Source organism: Ambystoma mexicanum, chromosome 3p (assembly GCF_040938575.1).
Source record: "Ambystoma mexicanum isolate Mex_15411 chromosome 3p, UKY_AmexF1_1, whole genome shotgun sequence".
NCBI classification, from domain to species: domain Eukaryota; kingdom Metazoa; phylum Chordata; class Amphibia; order Caudata; family Ambystomatidae; genus Ambystoma; species Ambystoma mexicanum.
The window spans coordinates 503747461-503770213 of NC_090925.1; the positions used below are offsets into that span (position 1 = coordinate 503747461).

At 47.8% G+C, this 22753-nt stretch overlaps 1 protein-coding gene across 2 annotated transcripts in view; it reads right to left on the reverse strand.

Annotated features, from left to right (window-relative positions):
• PTPN1 (protein tyrosine phosphatase non-receptor type 1) overlaps positions 1 to 17254 on the reverse strand; it is an 894220-nt gene extending 876966 nt beyond the window's left edge. Inside the window, exon 1 of one of the 2 annotated variants that reach the window (XM_069651172.1) lies at positions 17037 to 17254. In XM_069651172.1, coding sequence (XP_069507273.1) covers positions 17037 to 17099 — 63 coding nt within the window. In that variant the 5' untranslated portion in view covers positions 17100 to 17254. The remainder of the gene's footprint in view (positions 1 to 17036) is intronic. The other variant, XM_069651173.1, reaches the window with a different exon arrangement.
• Positions 17255 to 22753: the final 5499 nt, after the last annotated feature.

Genomic DNA, 22753 nt, shown 5'->3' on the forward strand with positions numbered 1-22753 from the left:
ACAGAAACCGCAAGCACTGGCATTCCATCAACGTGCCGGTAGTATGTGATGCCATGGGAATCATCACCTCAGTTTATGCCAACTATCCAGGGTCCAACCATGACAGTTTCATTTATAGAAGGTCAACCCTAAACCGGGACCTAGAAGCTGGGCGGCATGGCGATACATGGCTGCTTGGGGAGTATAAAAGCCCCTGCACATGCATGCATGTCAGATTCTGAGTAATGTCACAACTCCACTAATGATACCCATCATCACCTCCCCAGTGGACAGTGCCTACCCACCGAGCACCCACATGATGACGCCAATTCGGAACCCCACCACACCACCCGAGGTAAGATACAACACAGCCCATATTGCAACCCGGGGCATAGTGGAGCGCACATTCAGAGTGCTCAAGTCACGCATTCGCTCCCTTGACCACTCTGGTGGGCAGCTGCCATACGCACCCTCAGTACTGTGCAGGATCATAGTGGCAGCATGTGTCCTGCACAACGTTGCAACACGCCGGGGCCTGCCCGTGGACACGGTGGTGCCCCCACATCCCCAACCACAAGCACGGCCGCTGCGCATGGGAGGGGAAAGGGCATGTGGTGAGGCAGCCCGTATGCAGCTGGTGGCTAATTACTTCACCTAAAATCACACCCCTGTGGAGTGCACACAGCCCTGGCACATACAAGCTGACAATCAATGATGATGACATAAGGGACAGTCAACTGTCCCAACCATACCAGCCTGAGATTGGTCACCTGGAATTGTTACATTGTGTGCATCCCTACCTGCCGAAAGACAACCAATGCTGTGTCACAAAAAAAAAACACATTTATGCTGCATGAATGACTACCTCCTTGGAAAATACAACATGAAAATAGCGCCATGTCACCTAACCCCTCCCCAGCTCCGCCACCCAACACACCATGGCATGTCATGCAATGTGAAAGCAAACAAAGCAATGCACAAGACCTGACACATGTGTCACAAAGTGCACTGTCACAAATGCAAACTACCAACAGACAATATGCTCCCAGTAATCAATAACAAACAGCACACATGAACAAATACTTACCACCAAAACAATACAGCAACACACCATGAAACATTGCAAAAACATGACAGTACTAAGTGAAAGTAGTGGTAGTCTTACAACCTGAATGCAAGGCAGCACATCGACCCCTTCCAACTGTAGAGTGTTGCTGCCACGCAAATGTGTCAGTGTACTGCATACAACATGAATTCCATCTGCAAAGGAGACGGCCTTGTGAAGACATGAGGAAGGAACCTGCAAATTAGGAGGAAGACATGGATGCACAAGCTCATATCAAAACACCATGCATTGTACAATACAACAACAATACCCACTAGGGATGTACACACAGTATTTACTACAGACTGCCCACACATCTCATGGGAGCCCAATGTGACTGTGTAAGTCACTGTCACTTGGTCACACCCTCTGCAAGCCCATGGAAACGGGAAGCAGGAGGGGGGGGGGGGGGGTGGGGGGGGGGGGGGTGTGTGTGTGTGTGTGTGTGTGTGTGTGTGTGTGTGTGTGTGTGTGTGTGTGTGTGTGTGTGTGTGTGTGTGTGTGTGTGTGTGTGTGTGTGTGTGTGTGTGTGTGTGTGTGTGTGTGTCGAACCCAAGCATCTAACCCAAACTCAGGACAAGCATGCATCTGCCCAGCCGGAATACAGTGGATGCCCACGGGAGCCACACAAGGCAACACACACAAAAAAAAAAATCAAAAATGGCCATGGGGGGGCCGGGGGGGGGCACCCAGGAGTTTCCAGGGCAGGGTGCACACCAACACCCACCTGCGTGGATGTTGCGGGAAAAAAAAAATATACCTCCATGGGCTCATGGCCTGCACGGCTATGCCATTGTGGGAGAAGTGCTGTCGCTCTCTTCAACCTCTGCTGCTGCATCAGGAGGTGGTGGCACTTTGGGAGGCAGCCCACGCAAAGCCCTGGTATGGTCCTCCATGGCAGCAAGCATGCGGGTCTAGAAGGTCTGATTCTGGAGGATTAAAGTGTGGAGATCCCCATGCAGCACGTCACAGGTTGCCTGCACTTCTGCACGCATGGCCTCGCGGGATGCCCGGATCTCCTCACGTGTTGCCTGCAGCTCAGCTGAGAGCGAACGTGTGAGCTGCTCCAGCTGCTGTTCTGCCCCAACATTTCGGGAAGCCTCATGTTCAAGCAGACTCTGCCTGAGGTTATGGAGTTCCACCCTCAGGGCTTCCCTGTGGCCCTGTGACTATTGATATGGATTCGCGCAGAGTTTCCAGTGCCGCCCGTCGGTCCCTGTTGGACGCCAACATGTCTTCCCTGTGTGATTGGCAAATGGAGTCTGTTGCCTGCTGTTTTTGCTCCATCTGCCTTTCAGGGGGGATAATGGAAGTGGCCACCCTCTCCATTGCCTGAGCCATCATTTCTACTGATGCTGCCTGTTGGGTTGCCATACCGTACATTGAATTTTCCCATACAGTATTGCCTGGTGGCGCACTGCCACCGTGGCGGCGGGCACCACACCGGTTCGGGGCAAGGCGATCTGCACCTTGCTGTGCTGGCACTGCCTGAGGCTGCAGGACTGCATTCCCCCTCTGATCTGCTGGCCCAGGAACAGGATCAGATGCTGTGGAGTGTGACCCTGCATCCGTAACCGCCAAAGGCGGACCTACCAACACTGACATCCCCATAGAGGGTTCTAACCCTGGTGCAGGTGGGTTGGACAGAACAGAATCCCTGCCAGAAGCACTGACCTGCGACAGCACATAAGTCTCATCATCCGACTCAACACCTGAATAGAGGTCTGGGGAGCTGCACCCAGAGAGACCCCTCGACAGTATGGTCTGCAGTACCAAAGTGTTTTCACCCACCACCACACCACGTCCCCCACTGATGCCTGGTCGTGGCTGAGAATCCTCCTGGGTCTGCACCATCTCCTGAACCTCACCAGCATCAAGTGCGTCGTCGCCTGCAAAAACATGAAACACAAGAAATGGAAACAGGCATGAGCACCATAGCACACACATAGGCCTGACAAGACAGAGATCCTGCACATGGTTTACACATGTCCCACATGACTATAACCCTGGCATGCAGCCACTGTCAATGATTTTGAAGGGGAGTCAAAAAGGCAGACAATGAGGACACCAAGATGGAAAAGCAACACATTTGCAGCATGTCGTGTAACACTGGCATCACACATAGGCCTGTGAGTGGCATGTCCAATACACATACATGACACATGCCAGCACACAGATGTCATGTAGCATAGCCATGGTAAATTAGACAACTACAGCGATATGTCAGTGAATGAGTACTGTCACACATCCATGTCACATGGACATGATGAGAAGATTAATGCAGAATAGTGTTGCAAAATATGCATGTGCCGCACACTGCAACACATCCAGTGTACAATTAGACAGTGAGTTTAGGCAGATGTACACATCAATGGTTGGTCATTTCAATATGACAGGAAACAACCATCATGTTCCACATGCAAACAGGCCCTAAAAATAAATTTCAGCAGGCCAATACTCCCTCGCCCTGAATGGTTTAATCATTCACATAACCAGTTGACTAAAGAGGCACAATGTGGGGTGTAAACAATGACAGAAGCATGTCGCATATGTGGCATTAGGGATGCAAAAAGCATATGAAAAATTGGATAATCTAAACAATCAGCCTGAATGAACACAGAAAAAAACAGAACAATGTTGTTGCAAGATGATAGTTCAAGTGCAACAGCAGTAATGTGGGGGCTAATTGGCTACTGTGGGCAGCAGGGATACTGTCATACCCAAATCAAAGGCACGTGAATGTATTGGAGGAAGCACATGGGTGACCCATAACACTCAGGAGTACACACCCTCACCTGGCACTCAATCAAAACCTGTCACCCAAACAACATACACATGGATTACACACACATGCATGGGCACTCACCGGACAATGCCTCGTAATCAGGTAGCTCTCCCACGCCTTGGATCTGTTCCTCTGTGAAGAAGGTCCCAGCAACAGACTCATGTTCAACGAGTTTGTTGTCCTCTGGAGGAGACCCACCGCCAGTCACCAGAGTAGCGGCATGATTTGAGGCCAGCTTGTTCTTTGCTCTGCGTTTCAGGTCATTCCACCGCTTGTAGCAATCATCAGCTGTGCGCCTCACAAATCCAAGGGCACTTATGCAGTCCGCAATGGTCTGCCAGTGTGGCCTACGTTGACCAGGTGTGGTCTTGCACCCTGCAGTCACCACCATTTTGCGGCTATGTGCTGACACATAAGTCACAAGTGCATCAAGTTCGGGGTCATTAAAGCTAGGCTTCCTTGACGTGCCGGACTGTGTAGCCGTGTCTGGAGTCTCAGCCTGTAGTGGCAGAGCACCCTTCTTCCTCTTCTTCAAAGGTGGAGCAGAGCCTGAGTGGCTTGCGCCGCTCTGGTCAGTAGGGGCAGAAGCACCGGTGGACTGGGTACTAGGAGTGTGCGAATGCACAATGACCATAGGTCTTGGTGCATGCATTGTCTGAAGTGTGATGTTGGCAGGGGCAACGTCAGTTTGATGGACCAGGACCGACACTGTCCCGGCTGGGAGACTCAGAGCTGGGGTGGCTAGAGCGGCAGCTGCCCCTGCAGCCTCCCCACCCTGCCCACTTGGGGCAGCAGATGACATTGCTGTCCCAGATCCATGTGGCCTGGTAACACCAACTTGCACCGGCACACGTGGCTTAGACTTGCTGACCTGGAAGTCAGCCTGGGAGTCATCCTGTGCCGGGTCAGGTGCCACAATGGGCTGGTCCAACAAGGGCTGAGCTGGGATGGTCCCTCCCAACCATGGCACTGATGATGCTGTGCGTATGGGAGTTGCAGTAAACAATTATCCTGGGCAATTGGGGGTGAAAGGGGTAGGGTACTAGATGGAATTCGTACCCTAGTGATCTAGCAAGGCTGCCTGTGACCCCTGGGGGAAGATGACGGGTCACGCAATGCACAGGCACCCTGAAAACAAAATGTAATGTGCACGCATCCCCTCGTAGACCACGTGCGTGGAAAAATGAAACCGCACTACGCTGTGGCACCCAGAAACACAAAAATAAGCGTAAGCGTGTTACACGCAGCCTACAATGACCTCTGAAGGGGTACGCGACACACGGGGCAAGCACAGTTGGTAAATGCGTGCGCGACTCACCGGCTGCCTGGAAAAATAACGTGAAATAAAAAACACACATGTGCACGTAGGCAACACCCCCGCCAAAAGAAGATTTGTACGCCGTCTGAGGAGACAGTACAAAAGAAGAAGTGAATGCTGTTTGAGGAAACAGGCCCCAAAAAAAAAAAAAAAAAAAAAAATACAAAACATTTTTTTTAAAAAAGAGCGCTGTCAGAGGTAACAGGGAGTACGAACTTCAAACGCTGTGAAGTAATCATGTGTGAACCGACAAGAAGTACAGAATTCACTCACTCGCTCTCCACGAAAAGCATGTACAAGGGAATGGGGTCCTACACGTACCTTTTAAAGCGGCCCACACGTACAGCGCCACTTATGCGTGTACGCGCCAAGGCCCTTTCCTCCAATTACACGAGCTGACACTCGGACGTGCAGTTTTTGGACGTGTACGATGAACATGCACCCGTGTTGATGGAAACGCCCGTGCGCATCACTCCACTTCCGCGCGTAGGCCCTTTCCTCGGATTACACGCATTCACACGCAGACATGCATTTTTTTTCACGCGCGCTGAACCACTATGCCCACGTCATGTCACAGAAGTGCTTACGCGCTAAGGGCCTTTGGTCCAATGAAACCGTGTACGAGTGTTTACGTGCTAAGGGCCTTTCCTCGAATTTTCACGTGCCAAATCACTCCATATTAAGCTGGCCACGCAACAACAAACGGAAGACCACGCTCCTGCCCAGATCGCCAAATTACTGCCCCCCCCAGAGCCCCGAGCACGCTCCCACCTGCCATCTCCTGCTGCCTACGTGCAATGCTATTTGTTGCCTGCACATCCTCCATATTCAGGGGTGCAGTTGTTGTGACCACCCCTGCTGGAACTGAAGACTCCCGACTGGGATACCATTGCTCCACAGCCCAGCCCCAGGACCCAGTTGCCCACCCACACCTGCCTCTGGGGTTGCCATGTCGGGCACACCACCATCTGGCACCACTGGCAACCCCCAGCCAGAGAGGCAGAGGGCCACCAGCTTCAGTGCCAGGGAAGTTGGTGTCCTGGTGGAACAAGTCCTGGGGTAGTATGATGCCCTCTTTGGAAGTTCTCGCGCCGACTATGAAGGACGGACCAGGATCTGGATGGACATTGTGACTGCCATCCACGAGGAGGGGGTGGCAGTCCAAGACTTCAAACATGTCAAGAAGCGCTGGGAGGACTTCAGGTCCAGGACCCTCGACAAGGCCCGGCGCCTCTTGAAGGCAGTGGATGCCAAGGGGCGCCGGGGCCACCTGTCCGACCACCAAATGAGGGTCCTGGAACGCATATGCCCAGCGCTCCACATCCAGGTTCTTGAGAGGCAGACCCATCTGGAGTCGAGCCGTAAGTGTACATGCATACTGATTGGACGCTGTGCATGTCGTGGTGTGCCAGTAGTGTGCAGGTTGCACATGTGTTTTTGTAGGGCCATGTATGGATGTGTATGTACAGGGGCGTGAGGCTGACACATGCGAGCCCTGTCATGTGAGAAACACATGGATGGTGTATGTGTGGGTAAGCATGCAGGCCAAATGCAGATGTGGGAGCACACATTTGAATTACTGTGCATGTACGTTGGCATGGTTGTGGTGTCACACATGGATGTTTGTTCCAGCTGCATGTATCTGCACTGTGTACATCTGCATGTGTGTGTATTTGACAAGTATGCAACTGTGATGCAACATGGATGCATGTGGCACTCACATGTAGAAGGCTGAATGCCAGATGTGACATATGGCGATCTCATCACTCGACAGTTGGTGGACATGCACACATGCATTTGAGTGTGTTGGTGTGTGTGCATTTGTTGCGTACTCCCCGTGTTTCATGTGACGTCAGGCTCACCTTCGGATGCTGATGCAGTTGTTGTGTATGGATGGTGCTGCCTGGTGCAATATTGCTGTGGAATAGCTCATGTGTGTGAGTAGAAATGACATGTGTCAGGGAGGGTGATGCCATGTCTGAAGTTTAACACTGCCACTCATGTACAACTGTCATGTGTTTATCAGTCCATTGTACAGTGCCCTGATACCTGCGTTCTATCTCTCCCCGTCTGCAGCGTCAACTGATGAAGAGGGCGGAGAGGGTGCTGTGGAGCAAAGCGGCAGGGATCGCACCATCAGCCGGAGACGCAAGGCCCGGCTCCCCTCCCAGATTGTCATCTCTTCGGGCAGTGAGGAGTCTGGTGCCGCGTCCCAGGCCGCAGCTGCCTAGGGTAGGTCCAAAAGGCAGAGGTTGGAGATGGACTCCTCGGCAGCAGAAGGGGCAGCTAAGACCCCACAGGGTCCGACGGAGGAAGATGGCATGGAGTCATCCAGGTTGGTGGGGGGTTAGGAGGAGGCCGTGGAAGGGACACACACAGGGTCTGGAGGTGGAGATTCCACTGGTGCCAGTGGTGCAGTGCAGGGCCAGGGACAGGAGGCAGCACAGGCTGCCGCAGAGGTGCCTGTGTGTAATCCTGTGACTGCATCATCCGGCACCAGCAGGGATGCCTACGTCCAGACCCGTTTTCAGGGAGGGGATGGGCGCACAACAACTGGCCTTTCTCTCCCTGTTGACATGGCTATCCAGGACCGTGTTGAGCCTGTCCTGGCTGGGATAGTGTTGCGTCAACGGGGCATGCGAGTTGACCTGCAGAGTTTTCGTGAAGACACTGCACGTCATCTCGGATGACACTTTGACCGTGTTGACCTACTGGGACGGGTCACCAGTGCTGGATTCCTCCATGTGCTGGACCTTCTTGCGACCCCCTCCTCACCTGAACCCCCTACGCACCAGTCGTCCTCCATGCCATCTTCCCACCCATGCATCACCTGGGTACCCTGTGGAGCCGCCTCTGACCCAGCGGCCAGGCTGGTGGAGGACACATCCCTGCCAGAGTCGGGAGTCGGACATCCAGCAGGGGTGGCCACCACAAAAACTGCACCCCAGCTGGAGGAGGATGTGCAGGCAGCAAGAGCCAGGGCGCAGGCACAGGCACAGCAGCAGCAACATCGTGGGAGCAATGATGGCTCGGGGCCTTCAACATCGGAGGGGCAGGCATCGGCCAGAGGGCAGAAGGACCCAGGATTGGAAGTGTCTTCCGTATGGCAGCGGTTGGGCCACGCCATAGATGCGGAGCGGGCAGAAGAGGCACGGCTCACAATGGTCAGGGCGGAGAACTCCATGCGGAGGGCACTGAGGCGGGCCAAGTGCCTCGAGGCAATTCGCAGGGAGTTGGAGGCCAACATGTCATATTCCCTGCGAACCGTCGGGCCATGGAAGAGGACCGCCTCCAGGACATTGAGCGGGAGTTCGATGATGCCCTGGCCCGGGACATCCAAAAGTGAGCCAGCCCGGGACATCCCAAAGTGAGCCGTCGGACTAGCCCGCTGCCATTGTAAATAGTTAGTTAGTGTTAGGTTTCATTTTGGTTTTCTTTTTTTTGGGGCGCTTGGACAATACCCCACATTTTTGTATATAGTTCTTCATTAGTTAGTGTATATTTGTAGGTTTTATTTGGACAGTTGGGCTCATGGACCCAGGATTTCAGCCTTGTAAATAGTGTGGATTTGTCAGCATTTTCTTTTTTGATTTTTCCATGGAGCAATGAATTTTCCTTTTTCCCCCTTCTGTTTGGATTTGCTTTGTTGGAAGGAGACTCGAGACATTTTTGATTTCATACATTTTGGATTATGATTTCCTTTTTTATCATTATGTGACATTCTGCATTGTTTTCTTTATGTCCATTGTTTCGTATTTGATTTTCTTTCACCACATTTTTTGTTCAATACATTTGTTCCCGTACTTCAATGTGTGGTATTCTCTCATTAGTTTCATGCATGTCACGATGTGGGTTTTCAAATTCACTGGCACCCATTGTGTGTGTGTGTGTGTGTGACGGACATGTGTTGATGTACATACATGCCATTTGGGTTGTTTCATGTAATGGGCATTTCAATGTGGGGTATATGTTATGCTTGGTTGGTTATTTGGGCAGGGGTGGCGTTCCGTGGGATTTTGGTGGCCATGAGGGCCATGATTGTGGGTCATGTTGACATGTTGGGGGGCGGGGGGTGAGTGGGGGCCTGCTGGCAGGTGCCTCTCACTGCTGTGGGTTGGGGTGCTGGGGGACATGAGTGGGGGCCTGCTGGCAGGTGCCCCTCACTGCTGGGGGGTGGAGGTGCTGGGGGACATGAGTTGGTGATCCCTAGTGCAACGTGACGCATGGCCTGGCTGGGGGGCATGGCCATGGTGGACGGGCTGCCTGCGGGACATGTCCAGGGGTGCAGGGTAGTCCCCTGTAGTGTGGGCTGCCTGCAGGGGCCGTGGAGGGGGTAGAGGGGACATCTGGGAGGACCCACACTGCCAATTCATGTGTAGGACTCCCCGCGCACCACACTGGATACACGTAATCCGCTCTGACAGCAAATTTGCGTGTGAAAGTTCCCACGCACCCCAGTAACACGTACCCCGCTCGCACAGGGCCAATCGCTTGGGAAACTCCCCGCGCCGGGGTGTACATGTATTCGGAGGGGTGCGCGGGAAGTTTTACTGGCGTTTTCGTGGTTCGGGGCCTGAGCGCCATGTACAGGATTTGTACGCTGTGCATTGCGCACGGGTAGGGGTTGGGGGCGTAACTGGCGCTGCTGCAGGGTCGCTGCGCCACAGCTGGTTTTGGAGGCTAAAATCCATGAATACGCTGTGCGCGGAAATGGAATTTAGCGCACGCGGCTTGTGCAGAAAGTTGCACACGCACACTGTGCGCCAGCCGCGTGCACCACTTGTGCGCTGAATTCTATGAATTACCCTGTAAGTTATGGAAGAGAAAACTGCAATTTTGACTTGATCCATATTAAGCACAGCTATCAGCACAGTGTGCATGTCCGCTTTAGCCGATGCTGATGTGCGAAAACAAATAGTTACATTGTTTCCAGACAAGAAAACAATGCCATTTATTTGTTTCCAAACATTTACCTTATGCCCATAGTGTTTTCACTACAGCCCGCACAGGCATACTGATTAACATTAATGGGTACTCTTGCAGTCGTGAGATGCACAATTCCTCTAAAGAGTATTGGTTTATTGCTCGGTTGGACCCATGGTTTCTGTGCCTGCAACTGGACGATAGGTTAGAAGGTCACTGAAGTCAAGGTTATGTTTTTTTTCTCCAGAAGAGGAGATACTGTGGAGAGTTTCAAATCAGATGGAACACCTTACGACAATGATGGATTTATGAAGTTTGTCATAAAATGTACTAATCTGCAGCATGAGATTTTCCTGCACAGACCGGTAGGCTAAAAAGTACATCAGAGGAATGCAGCAAAAAGAGTTTGTCAGACGTGGCTTTTGACAAGGTATAAGCTACCAGATTATTCACAAAAATCAGAGGCCTTACACCTCCCCTTTCTGCCCCAATTCGGGGACCAGTTAAAAGAGAAAGTGCAATCAAGAGCCCAACAACATCAAAGAATACATACACAGCCAATGCTGGTGAAGAGGAGATCAGTGCTCGGAAGGCTTTGGAAGGCAGACAGTCACCTTTTAAAAAAAAAAAAACACATTGGTGCAGATAATACCAACGAGTCAACCAGTGGGAGGCAAGCTGAAGAAGAGGTTCTATCATTTTTGGGAAATGTGTGTAGGACCAATTGGTGCTGAAAACTGTAATGAAGGACTGGATTACAAGATAAGAGTTCAGCGAGAAGCCTCTGGGAAATGGGACGATTTGGGGAAGAGAACTGAGCTTCAGGAAGATAGTCAGAATGTTCTCAAAGGATACCTCATTATCTTTCTAGAACAGAAAACATCTGGTGAGGGGTGAGGTTGTTCCTAATCTTGAAGTCTGTACATACATTTGTGGGAAAGATAACGTTCAAAAGCCAAAGGATTATTCCCTTAATTTCCTCAGTGCTCAAAACTGGCTAGCTTTGCTATATCTCCCCACTGCATACAATTCAGGGTTCGAAATTGAGGGGACCTGGGAGCTATTTAGCTACTACTTTTAGCCTGATTAACAGTTATGTTTAGCTCCTCAGGCCAACTGATGCTGAACAAACATACCTACGTGACATTCAATAAATAAATAAGCATTAGGAAACATCTATAGGTCATAACGCATAAGGGGTCATTAATAATGGACAAGAAGTGAGGTTTGCATCTTACGTTCCCCACAGGTAGCTCCTGCTTAGTGGTTAATGGCTCAGAACTGGAGGTGAACTTCCAGTGATGGCTACTTGATGGCGTTGTGGAATGTGCGACTTGGCTCAAATGGACTTTCCTACTTTCATATTTCAGGTGAAAGTTGTTTTTCAAACCCACCACACCATAGCTTTCTTGGTGATATATAGGGCTAGGAACGGAAACTGACGGGATGGGTTTCTTTGACAGTCTGAATAGAGTACATGTTCATCTCAAAATCACTGAATGCCATCATCGTTCAGGAGGTAGTTTATTTGGACATCAAAGTGAAAATAATAAAAAGGTGCTATAACTACAGAATTACACCAAAAAGATACCAGCACTAACATTCTCTTACATGCAACCAGTGCGCATCCTGCTTGCCTGAAAAACAGTATCCCCTATGGGGAGTTCCTGCAAATTAAAAGAAACTGCAGCGAGAAGACAGTTTGAGAAATGAATGCCAAAAGATCAGCAACAAGATTCTTAGCAAGAGGATATCGAAAGGATATTATAAGCAAAGCATATGACTGTAGCAGTACAAAAACCAGGGAAATGATACTGGTCAAAAGGAAATGCACCAGAGAAACTTACACAATTGAAAGAAGATGATGTCATTCGATTCATTACAAAGCATAACTCAGGAGCAAAAGAAACAAAGCAAATTTTAAATAAACATTGGCACTTGCTCAAAAGGCACAAGGACATTAGTCATAATTTACAGATAAATGCCACAGTTACCTACAGAAAGCCTTCTTTGATACAAAGATTGTCACCTAGCATGTTTTTATCTACAAATAAACAACACATTGGTTGACGAAATGTGCACCCAGGTTTTCCACATGCGCCAAATATAAGGCATGCCGATTTGGCATTAATACTCGGAAATACATCCATCCCAGGACAAAAACTGAAGTGGTAGTCAAAAAGGATCTTAAGTGTTCCACTCAGTATGCAATTTATGTCTTCACATGTGCCTGTGACCTGTGGGATGTGTGTAGCAGAAAATTGGAAGCCAGGCTACGCATTTTACAACACTTACGGGCAATTAAAATCGGGATATGTCCTATCAACTTGCTAAACATTTTGAAGATCTACATCAAGGTAACATCAGCTCATTGAAATACTTAGTAATTGACACTGTGCCAGCACATCCTAGAGGAGGTGACAGACTTCGGAAACTTAGACAAACAGAATGTAGATATATAGTAGATTTCAATACAAAGTTTCCTGGAGGTCATAACCAAGAAGCAGAACTTTATGTATTTGTGGGGGAATAATGTGACTGAAGGGAGTTTGTGGGGGACTAATGTGACTGAAGGGAGTTTGTGGGGGACTAATGTGACTGAAGGGAGTTTCAAAGCCTGCAAAGCTTCTCATGAAAAACCTCAGGACTAAAGCCCAGTTTTGACAATTTATGTGGTTTTGGGATTATTAGTATAAAACTTTCTTAACTTTTAATCTTGTTTCATGAATTTCCGGTTTAGATTTCAATTTTATTAGTAACCTCAGAATTGATTTTAAGACATTTTTTGTTTTTGCACTTGTCAATAATATTTAGAATTCATCACATGCACAATAACCCTTTTTACAATATTAGAGGATTTAGTATAATGGATGGCCAGATTTGTCACACATACTGGACTGAGACATGTCAACATTGACCAGCCAAATTATGAATTTAACAAAAAATAATATTGCACCTTAATAGATAACTGGCACTCAGTAGGCATTAGACTTATTGAAGAAATAGATTGCGCATTAATGCATAACGAAAATCTAATATCCAAGGTCTGAATAGTTTATAGAGCATGATGAATTTCTAAATATATATATATATATATATATATATATATATATATATATATATATATATATATATATATATATATATATATATATATATATATATATATATATATATATATATATATATATCTTGAACAATAGAAATGTATTGCACCTTATTTTTAAATCACCTATAGAGGTCGATTTTTAAGTATGTACTAAACTTTAGACTCTGGCGCCCGCAAGGTTTCAATGCCAGTATGTCTACTATAGATAGAAAAAACATAGGCGCCCGCAAGGGTATTTAATTGCCTATTATTGGTCACCATGACCTCTATTTTTGCACATTGCACAGCACTTATGAATCACCCACTTGGGTTGATTTCTAAATAGTCAATGAGGCCGTCTTGGCCCTATGCATTTTAAATTCCAAATGTATTCAATAGCCCACATGTTGACCATTGACCGTCATAAAATCAGAGTACAATATATAAATGGTCAGTATAACCCTGTATTTGCACACTGCACTGCACTTTAGTCATCAATCACCCATATGGGACGATTCCTAGACAATCAGATAGACCATAATGGCACTATGCATTTTAATGGTAATTTATTTACAAATATGAATGCATTTGATTTATGGCGCCCGCAAGGGGTAAATAGTGCCTATTTTCTGTGTAATGTATATGTCAAGCATTTTATATATTTTAATTAACATTAGCACTATGATAACAACAAAGCAGATAAAGTGCAAAGTGAAAAATTGTAAATCACAAGACACCGATATGAGTGTATCTAGTGCTAAATGTCATGCAATAATGTTGCTGAGATTGATGGTCAAAAATTATTTGCACAAGATTTACTCATAAAAGTGGAGATTAGCAACAATGGAAATATGTAATATACCATTGCGCTTTTAATGTAACATTAGTCTGCCCTTTTCAAAATGGTAGCATTCGCAAACATCAAGAACCCTCTCAAACAGCATGCTAGCGTGTTTGTTTCAAGAACAGATGATGGACATATTAAGTCAAGTGGCATCCATAAGTACACAGTCCTCTCTCTTTTACTTTTAAACCAGACGAAGCCTGTGTAGGGTGAAACACGTTCTTGTGAGTTTTGCTGCTGCCTTTCTTGTTTGTCCACGACCATGGAATAATAAAGGACTTTTTTTTGCACAGCAATTGTGGCTGGGGTTTTGGATTATATTCTTTCCATCTACACTCTTAATGCATTTGCTGAAGTCCCGCTACATTTCAGACTGGGTTTCCAGTCTACCTTTCATACATATGTACACACAAACACACACAGAAAACCATTATCAAGCACTTTAGGTGCACGAACACACATAAGTACATGTCAAAATTAGTTCAAGGTATGCCAAGGGCAGAATGCCAACACCTATTTGTACTTGGACAGCAATACAGATAAGTGAATAATTTAAGAATAGACAAAGAGCGATTTTATAGTACTTTGATGCAATATAATATTGTTACTGAAATTACAAAACCGTGCTTCCATAGGGGTACTGCACTTAGCCATCATATTTGCTGTGACACTGAACCCTTCGACTACACAGAGGGAAGATACGATTCCCAGGGTCATGGATCACAGCATTAAACAACATGCACGGGAGAACTTTCCAAGTGCTTTTAACCTAAAACTGGATCTAAAAATAATACACTGAACCTACATCGAGGTGCTGCCAAGAATCTTATTTACAAAAACAATAAAAGAGTCAATACTTAAAAACATTCAAAAACCTAAACAGGGCAAGCTACTTCTGAACGCTTTGATTTCCAGCAGTAGACAACTCAGAACCTGCAAGAACTGCTTGTGCATTATGTTGAGAAAAACCTTGCCCGAGACTATGTAGCTATCCACAGACTATGAACAACATTGTTCGAGCCTTAAACAAAAAGCAACACAATCCGAAAACGAACATGGCCTCGGAACAAAATGTACGAAAATATATTGGAATTACGGGAAGAAACACAATATTTATTTTTAATTGGATATGTAAACGTGTGCCTTCATTTTTACTACAGTAAGAATACTGTGATCCCAAATCAAACGTTTTTATGAAAAGGTCAGCGCCTTAACACAATCGTCAAAAAAAACGTAAATTCCAATGGACTCCCAGTGGCGAGTATCACACCATCAGTTCCTTCTTTCTCGAGGATTTTAGTCTGAGGTTAACAAGGGATGTTTTTATATTCAATTTCAAGTTGTTTCTAATCACCCAGCGAGCTGATGTTGCAGGTCTGTGTTTGGAGGTGGAAGCTCAGGAGGATGGGGATATTGCACCTGTTGTAACAAGTTTTCCAATCACTAAATGTATTGTTGTATCTTAAGCACTCAATTCACGGGTGATCAATTTCCCTTCTCCTACTGGCCACATCTTCCCACTCTCCTACATGAGTGTATTTTTATGAGCCTTCCATTCTGCCCAGCCTGGTCTCCTCACCCTCGCCATCCCATTAAGTAATTTCGTAGGCAGAGTTCTCTTGCCAGCACTATGTGTTTGGATGCCTGGGAGGAGGTTAAGTGACGAAGGGCAGAGTTGACCAATAGCATAAAGGAGAGGGCACAAACATCTCTTTTGTAGATTTGCAGCTGCTAGTAGTGTGTATTTGGGGGCAGGGAGTGGCTAAAATATAAGCGCCACACTAATGCAATTCCACTGTGCTTCAGGAATCGGACGAATATCCTTAATTCACTGTACTACAAGCAGCAGTGTGGCAGTTGACAGAGCTGAGGCTCATAGCCAGCGTTGTTCACAGTGTTAAATTTGAAGTGGTGTTTTTTTTTTTTAGAGAGATTCAAAATCCTGTCAAAGTTTGGAATTTCTGAAGGATGGGGTGGGGGAGAAGCAGAAGTGATAGTGCAATGGGGGGGGGGAGAGAGAGACACACACACAAAGCCTTGTCTTAGAGAAGTGTAATGAATGCATTGTTTTTGGGAACAAGGTATCAAAGTCAATATCAGGTAGTAATGTCCCCAGAAAAAAACAATGGCACATTTTATATGGTGACCTTATGAATGGGGACAGGCTGCAAGGATGTCGCCTGCTCCCCTTGTAAAAAAAAAAAAAATTCTGTGGTTGTGGGGGTGTCCCCCGCATGTTCAATGTAATGTCTCTGCAAAAAACTGCGACTTTTGTCAGGAGACAATTTTGCAGGGATATTATTACATGGAACCTCAAAGTCTTGTCTAAGTCAGTTGTGTTTATTGAGGATTTCAAAAGGGGGGGGCTCTGGGAATTACATTCTACCCTGTGGATAGGATAATACAGTTGGGGGGGGCGCAGAACATCCACAGGCGGGGAGAAATTAAAATGATTGGGGGCCATCACTTGTAAGTCAATGACGAGAAGAATGGCAGGAACCTCAACTTGGGCTTCTCCGTCCCCAATGCAATAAAGTCCCCTGCTCTCCACACTGGTAAAAACACAAAAAAAAACGAGTGGCTCTGCTGGAGCGGGTCAGTATAGCCATTCCTCGCTGGTCAGAAATGGGGGCGTCAAGGGGGGGCGGGGTATCAGGGTCGTCAGTGCTAAGGTGCCGACTTGGGTTCAGCAGCACATCTGGCTGCGGGGGTATGAAGCCAGGGATGTGCACTTCATCCCCGGAGGCAAAACTATAGTCGCACGCTAGCCGGTCAGTAGTATTTGAGGTCCAGAGCCTCCCTCTCTCGCAGGTCAACAGAGGTTAGAAGGGCTGTCAGTAACTTCAATGTTCCCGCTGCTCATTGGGTAATGGTCACTAAAGCGTGTGCGGTCAATATCGGAGTAAGCACCTTCTTCACCCATCGCTCCGGGGCCTGCACTTCCTCCCTTGTACCCGACTGCCGTGCAATACTCTGCTCTGAGCTCATCCTCACCTGGTACACCGCCGACCATTTCCCGGCCCTGTCGATCTCGAGGAAGTCCTTCTCCATGTCCATAGCGCCGGCTGCGCGCGGAGCTCCCGTGTGGTATAGTTTGTCTCCTCTCGCTCGCCCTCCTGCTCCGATTACTGCTACTGCTGCTGCTACTGCAGCCACAGCTACACTGCTCCGCTCGACATGTCATCTGCCAACCGGAAACACGCAGCATGACTGACAGCCGGCGGCGGGACATCCGGCCGGTGTGGAGGCTCTGCTTCTGAGTGGACGTGGACATGGGAAACGGACTAAGATGGCTTGCTCGGATTGAACTGGCAGGGAGAACTGTCAGAAGAAGGCGGCTGCTTTGGTATAGATGCGAAACGTTAGTCCTTGAGCTAGTTACAAAGGCTCTTAAAAGGTCTTATAACACGTTCTCTATATTTTCTTATCGCTATGCAATCATTGTTTTTTTGTTTTTTTTCATCATTCAAAACATTGAAAATATTTCTTCTGCTTTCTCTTAAGCATGTAAGTTCTCACTTGTAAACACACTTTCTTAAAACAGATGCTGGGTACATAAGAAAGAAATCAGAAACATGTTGCCCCCAAATACATTTTGAAAGTTAGGTAGGTTTGTGTTGGGTTCCTACATGGATGGTGCCAGTACAAATCCTTATAAGCGTTTACTATGCTCACTGTAAGTCATGGTAGGTATGGAACAAGTGTTCAGCTGTGATATCAAAGTGGTCTTTTATTAATCAATCAAGAGTGCAGACAAGTGTTTCAACCATCAAAAGGTCTTAATCAAGGCTAGTAAAAATGGGTGTCTCGTGTAATGATTCTCAGAGGGCAAGTGGCCCTGGGTCAGTATTGTGACCTGCTTCGGTGCATCTCAATAACATACATGCCAACCCTCCCGATTTAGGCAGGAGACTCCCAATTTTATTAGCAAAAATGTTGCTGTTTTTTACTGCCTCCTTCCTAAAATAATTCTAACCCGAATGCATTCTAATGGGAAAATTCAGTTCTCCCGATTGCTTGGAGAGAATCTCCCTCCCAGCTGCTGCAGAATGTTGGCATGCATGCAATAAGAAGGTGCTTGTTAACACGCGAAAAAGTCTGCAGGTAGATAAGGACCGATCTTCTGGCAGACTTTTTCACATGTTAACAAGCACCTTCTTATTGAAATACACTGAAGCAGGTCACAATACTGACCATGGGCCACTTGCTCTCTGAGAATCATTACGTATGAGACACCAAATTTTTCTAGCCTTGATAAAGATCTTTCGATGGTCGAAACACATGTTAGCACTCTTGATGATAAATAAAAACCCACTTTGATATCACAACTGAACGCGTGTTCCATACCTACCATGACTTACAGTGAGCATAGTAAACGCTTAGAAGGATTTGAGCTGGTGCCATCCATGTAGAAACCCAACACAAACCTACCTAACCCAAACTTGGGGCACCAGAGCACAGGCCCTTTGGTACCTGCAATCGGCTGCAGGTACAATGTATCCCAATATTAAATAAGGAGTAAGGCACAGCAACCAAAAGTTCCTAGTTTTCTTACGAATTTCCAAACACATTTTGAAAGTACTACCATTTTAACGATGGCCGGCACATTTGTCTGAGGGGAAGTTTATAATGATTGTGACTGTTCAAATGCAGTGCAGGTCTCTCTCCTTTTCTTAAGAAGTTATCTGTTAAAGGACTTGTATACGCCATACATGAAGGAGACACAGAGACGTGTTCATAGTTTCAAATACTTTATTCAACTTACTCTTCCCGTTGCCGGGCTCCTCATCTTCCTTCTGACATGATGTCGCCTTAAATGGCACGTATAGCTTACAGTTCCCTCCTAACACCTCCCCTTCGCTTATCTCCTTACGTCCATCTCATATATCTTCAATGAGTCTGCTGGGCCTTTTGATAATTTGTCTCGGCTGGTCGTCCCTCTCGGTTACAACTTCCGGGGACACTGTACCTTCCTACTGTATGGTTCCACCTTCATCCCTTGTCGTTTCTTGTGTAGTCTGCATCTCTGTCCGTTCTTGGCCTGATGTGCTCTCACACTCAGTTATGAAGTGCTTAAAGAATGACTCTTTCCAGGTCACTTCCTTCTTCTCATTGGCGGCAGTGACCATTGTCCCTTCCACTCCTGTCACCCGCAATGGCATTCACTTGTATCGCAAGTCTGTCTTCCTCTTTACCCTTTGCTTCACCAGGACCTCATCTCCTTCATCAAAGAACTTAATTTTCACCTACCTCGCCAAGTCGGTTAGTTCCTTGGCCACTTCCTTCTCACAGGCATCTCTCACTCTCGTATGCTGGTTTCTGTGGACACGACCTCTCCTCACTGGTCCTGATATATTCCTTCTACTTGGCGTAGTCATGTTCTTGCTGTGCAGGCCCTCATCTGGTCGGCAGGCAGTACCCCCATCACGTTGTGCTGTGTGTTCCTGTAGTGACTCAGCATTCTGCACTGTTACTCACCAGCAAGGATAGTATGCGAGACAAGGACAGGCGAGTACTGGAGTTCAGGACTGTTCTCAGGGTCGGACTGGCCCTTTCGGTCTTTCGGCCCGTGGCCGAACAACTTTGAGGTCCCAGGGGGCCGGTTTTTCGGCAGCCACCTCTGGGCCGTTTTTAAAAAAAAAAAAAAAAGTCACGTTTTTTAAAAAAAAATTACAATGTCATTTTTTTTTTTATTGGCAGGCCCGGCCTGCCCACCACAGTAACAGTGTCACTGTCTGTGTGTGTGCGGCGCCGCGGCCCGCACGAGCAGCTCCAGCTCGCTAGGCTCACACTCACAGTCACTCATCAGCAGGCCGCCCGCGGCCGGGAAGTAAAATGGGGGGGGGGGGGCTCGGCCGCTGCGCTGGGCTGGGCAGGGCAGGAGCCAGGAGAGAGGCGCGCGCCAGCGGCCCTGTCTGCAGACTGCACACAATTCATCATAGCAAGGTAACACTAGATGTTGTTACCTTGCTTTGTAGATTGCATCTGCATCAGGCATGCATCATAATTTATGATGCATGCAGATGCAGATGGACGTGCATCATCACGGCGGTGGGTCACCGGCGGCCGTGCCGCCACTGCAGGGGGCCGGTGCCGTGTGGTGTGCTCGGCTCACGTTCTGCTCGGGCGGCGGCGGCCTGAGTAAAGTTACTTTGATCTGTGGAGGGAGGCAGGATGAAGCAATTGCAAACACTAAAGCAAGTGAACACCTGCCTCCCTCCGAGTCCTGACCCTGGGGGCAGCGTGCCTGCAGGGCTGAGCTGGGTCCCGGCAGCAACATTTCACACAGTTGCTTCAATTAGTTTGCAGGAAGTAACAACAGTTGTTGGCACTTCTTTGCAAAATTGAAGTTAACTTGTGCCTCCTGGGGGGACCGCCACGGAACAAGCCAATGTAAATTCGGCTGCAGGAGGAGGGCAGGCTGCACCTGCCCGCCCGCCCAATAGACTCTGTGCCGCCATGCTAATTGCCTTGGGCCTCTGACCCACCCTGACCCTGTGCATGATTTATGGGCACGCCGGCCGCTCACACCACACAGAGCAGCAGGCAGCACATGATGTGACATCGCAGTGGGGCAGAGAGACAGAGAGCCACCAGGCACCAGCTGAGCCCCACCACAGAGTGCAAGCACACCAGTGGACCGTCCTCACCACAACTTGGAGGCCGCCAGGTGCCATCCCAGGGCCCAGTGGCAGTGCACTGGCACTGCCAACACACAGCCACACTGACTGAGGAGGACCAGTGGACCACCACCCAGCCAGGCAGCAGGCGAGGCCGGCGACGAGTCGGACGGAGGCAGAGCGGCCGCCAGACAGACAGTGCCTGCCCACCCAGGCCACAGCAGCCATCAATCAGGTAAGGACTCAGACTAGTATACTCGTATAGTGGGTTCAAATGCAGGCGCACCCTGTACCCTTTTCCTATAGCTCCCCTGCTGCAGGCGTCCCCTTCCGTAACCCCTAAGTTTATCCCAACCTCCCTATCTCTTTTTAACCAAAACCCTTGCTCTACTTAGCCCGTATCCCGTGTGTACATGCATGCGCTCCCTTGCGTGCATGGAGCGTCTATGACCTGTCCTCTGTGGATGTTTTGCACATGTACATGTCAACAAATCGCCGGGATCTCCCATGTGTGACAGAGTGGCCTGTATTAGAAGAAGTCAAACTGTTTAAACGGGATAGTCATGACTTTTGTTTCACATGCATGGACCTGCCCACCCCTTAAGGCCATTTGACTGCTTTCAGTTGATTTAAAACTTTCCATCTATTACTTTTTGATTGTTTCGTTGACATTTGGAAAAACTCATGTCTTTTTAAGCAACATACATTTTTGGGCTAACGGTCCTTTGTTTGATGCCTCAGAGAATGTGTGTGGTAATTCAAGTAACATGTCCAGCACAGATGAGAAGCACATAGTTGTGTTACTTTGTTGATTTGTTAACGGATTTTCCTTTTGATGTGTACATTTTTTTCCCTCTTGCCATTTAAACTCAGAGGCCCTTTTAAACAGAAATATATATTTTGGGACTTAGCCTCAAGCGTCCAGGAACTTCTTTCCGAGCTGACGGCAATCACTGCAGTATGTCAGAGGTGTCAGAAACATGGTATTTCTACTCACCACTTATGTAAAATAAAATATGTGAAATGGAATGTCACAGCAGAGCTCTGACATTTGAAACTGCTTGAAACCTTTACTCTGGAGGTTAATGATGCCACCAGGCCGGCTCCTCGTCAATATTTGAGTCCATATTTTACCATGGCTTGTTTTTAATTGAATACATTAGAATCCCATTCCATGCATTTCTAGACAAAGCTCATTACTCTTTCCTCCTTTCATCTTTGGAAGTCCAATCTTGGATAAGAGCATTTCTGAATGGTGACATAAAAGGGACCCTGGGATGACAGCTGGAGTAATCGAATTATTCTATCTTCTGGGATAGCCTTGCTCTTGTGGGAATCCAAGAGGACAAAGGCTGCTTCTGCCCTTATTGAATTAGGATTCCAGGACGCGAAAGACGTGATCATTGTGTCCAGTATCCTGTTCTCGGCTATAACCTCCCCCTTGCACATTTCCCGAATATGGGCGTTCCAACATGGCAGTGCACATGGTGCACCGTGCACGCCCGTGGTTTGCAGCGCAGGGAATTCTAACGGGAAATGCATGGTTCACCTGGTTAAAAGCCCATTACAGACCTAAGAACATGCCCCCATCCAACCATAATGCCCTGCACTGATGACCAGCGGTGCCCCTGGAGTACAGTGTCCTGCCAGGTGCCCTGCCCTCGCAGTGGCTTACCAGTGTCCCCATCCTGACACTATACCAGGCAATCACAATGCCCCCACATCCTCCTTAACCCTCACGCAGTCGCATACCCTAACAGCACTGCATTTTAGCTATTTTTCGTCTGCATTTTTTTACTACCCTTTTTGTTGGCAACATTTTCACAGCAAAGGTATTTTCATCCCAATTTTCTCAGAGACCACATTTTACTTGGCAACATTTTAATTGAACAACAGGGTGTTTGGGTGGTCTTCTGGGGTGGTGTCTGCCAGTTTGGCTTCCACACACAGTAGCACAAGTTTACCTAGTCGGTAGTCGCCAAATTGTAATGGAGCTCAGGTTGTCATCAACAGGGAGGTTCTAGAAGTTGAATGGGTGAGACCTGTGAGAAATATGTAACTAGATGCAGGGCCAGTGGTTGTTCTCTCCTA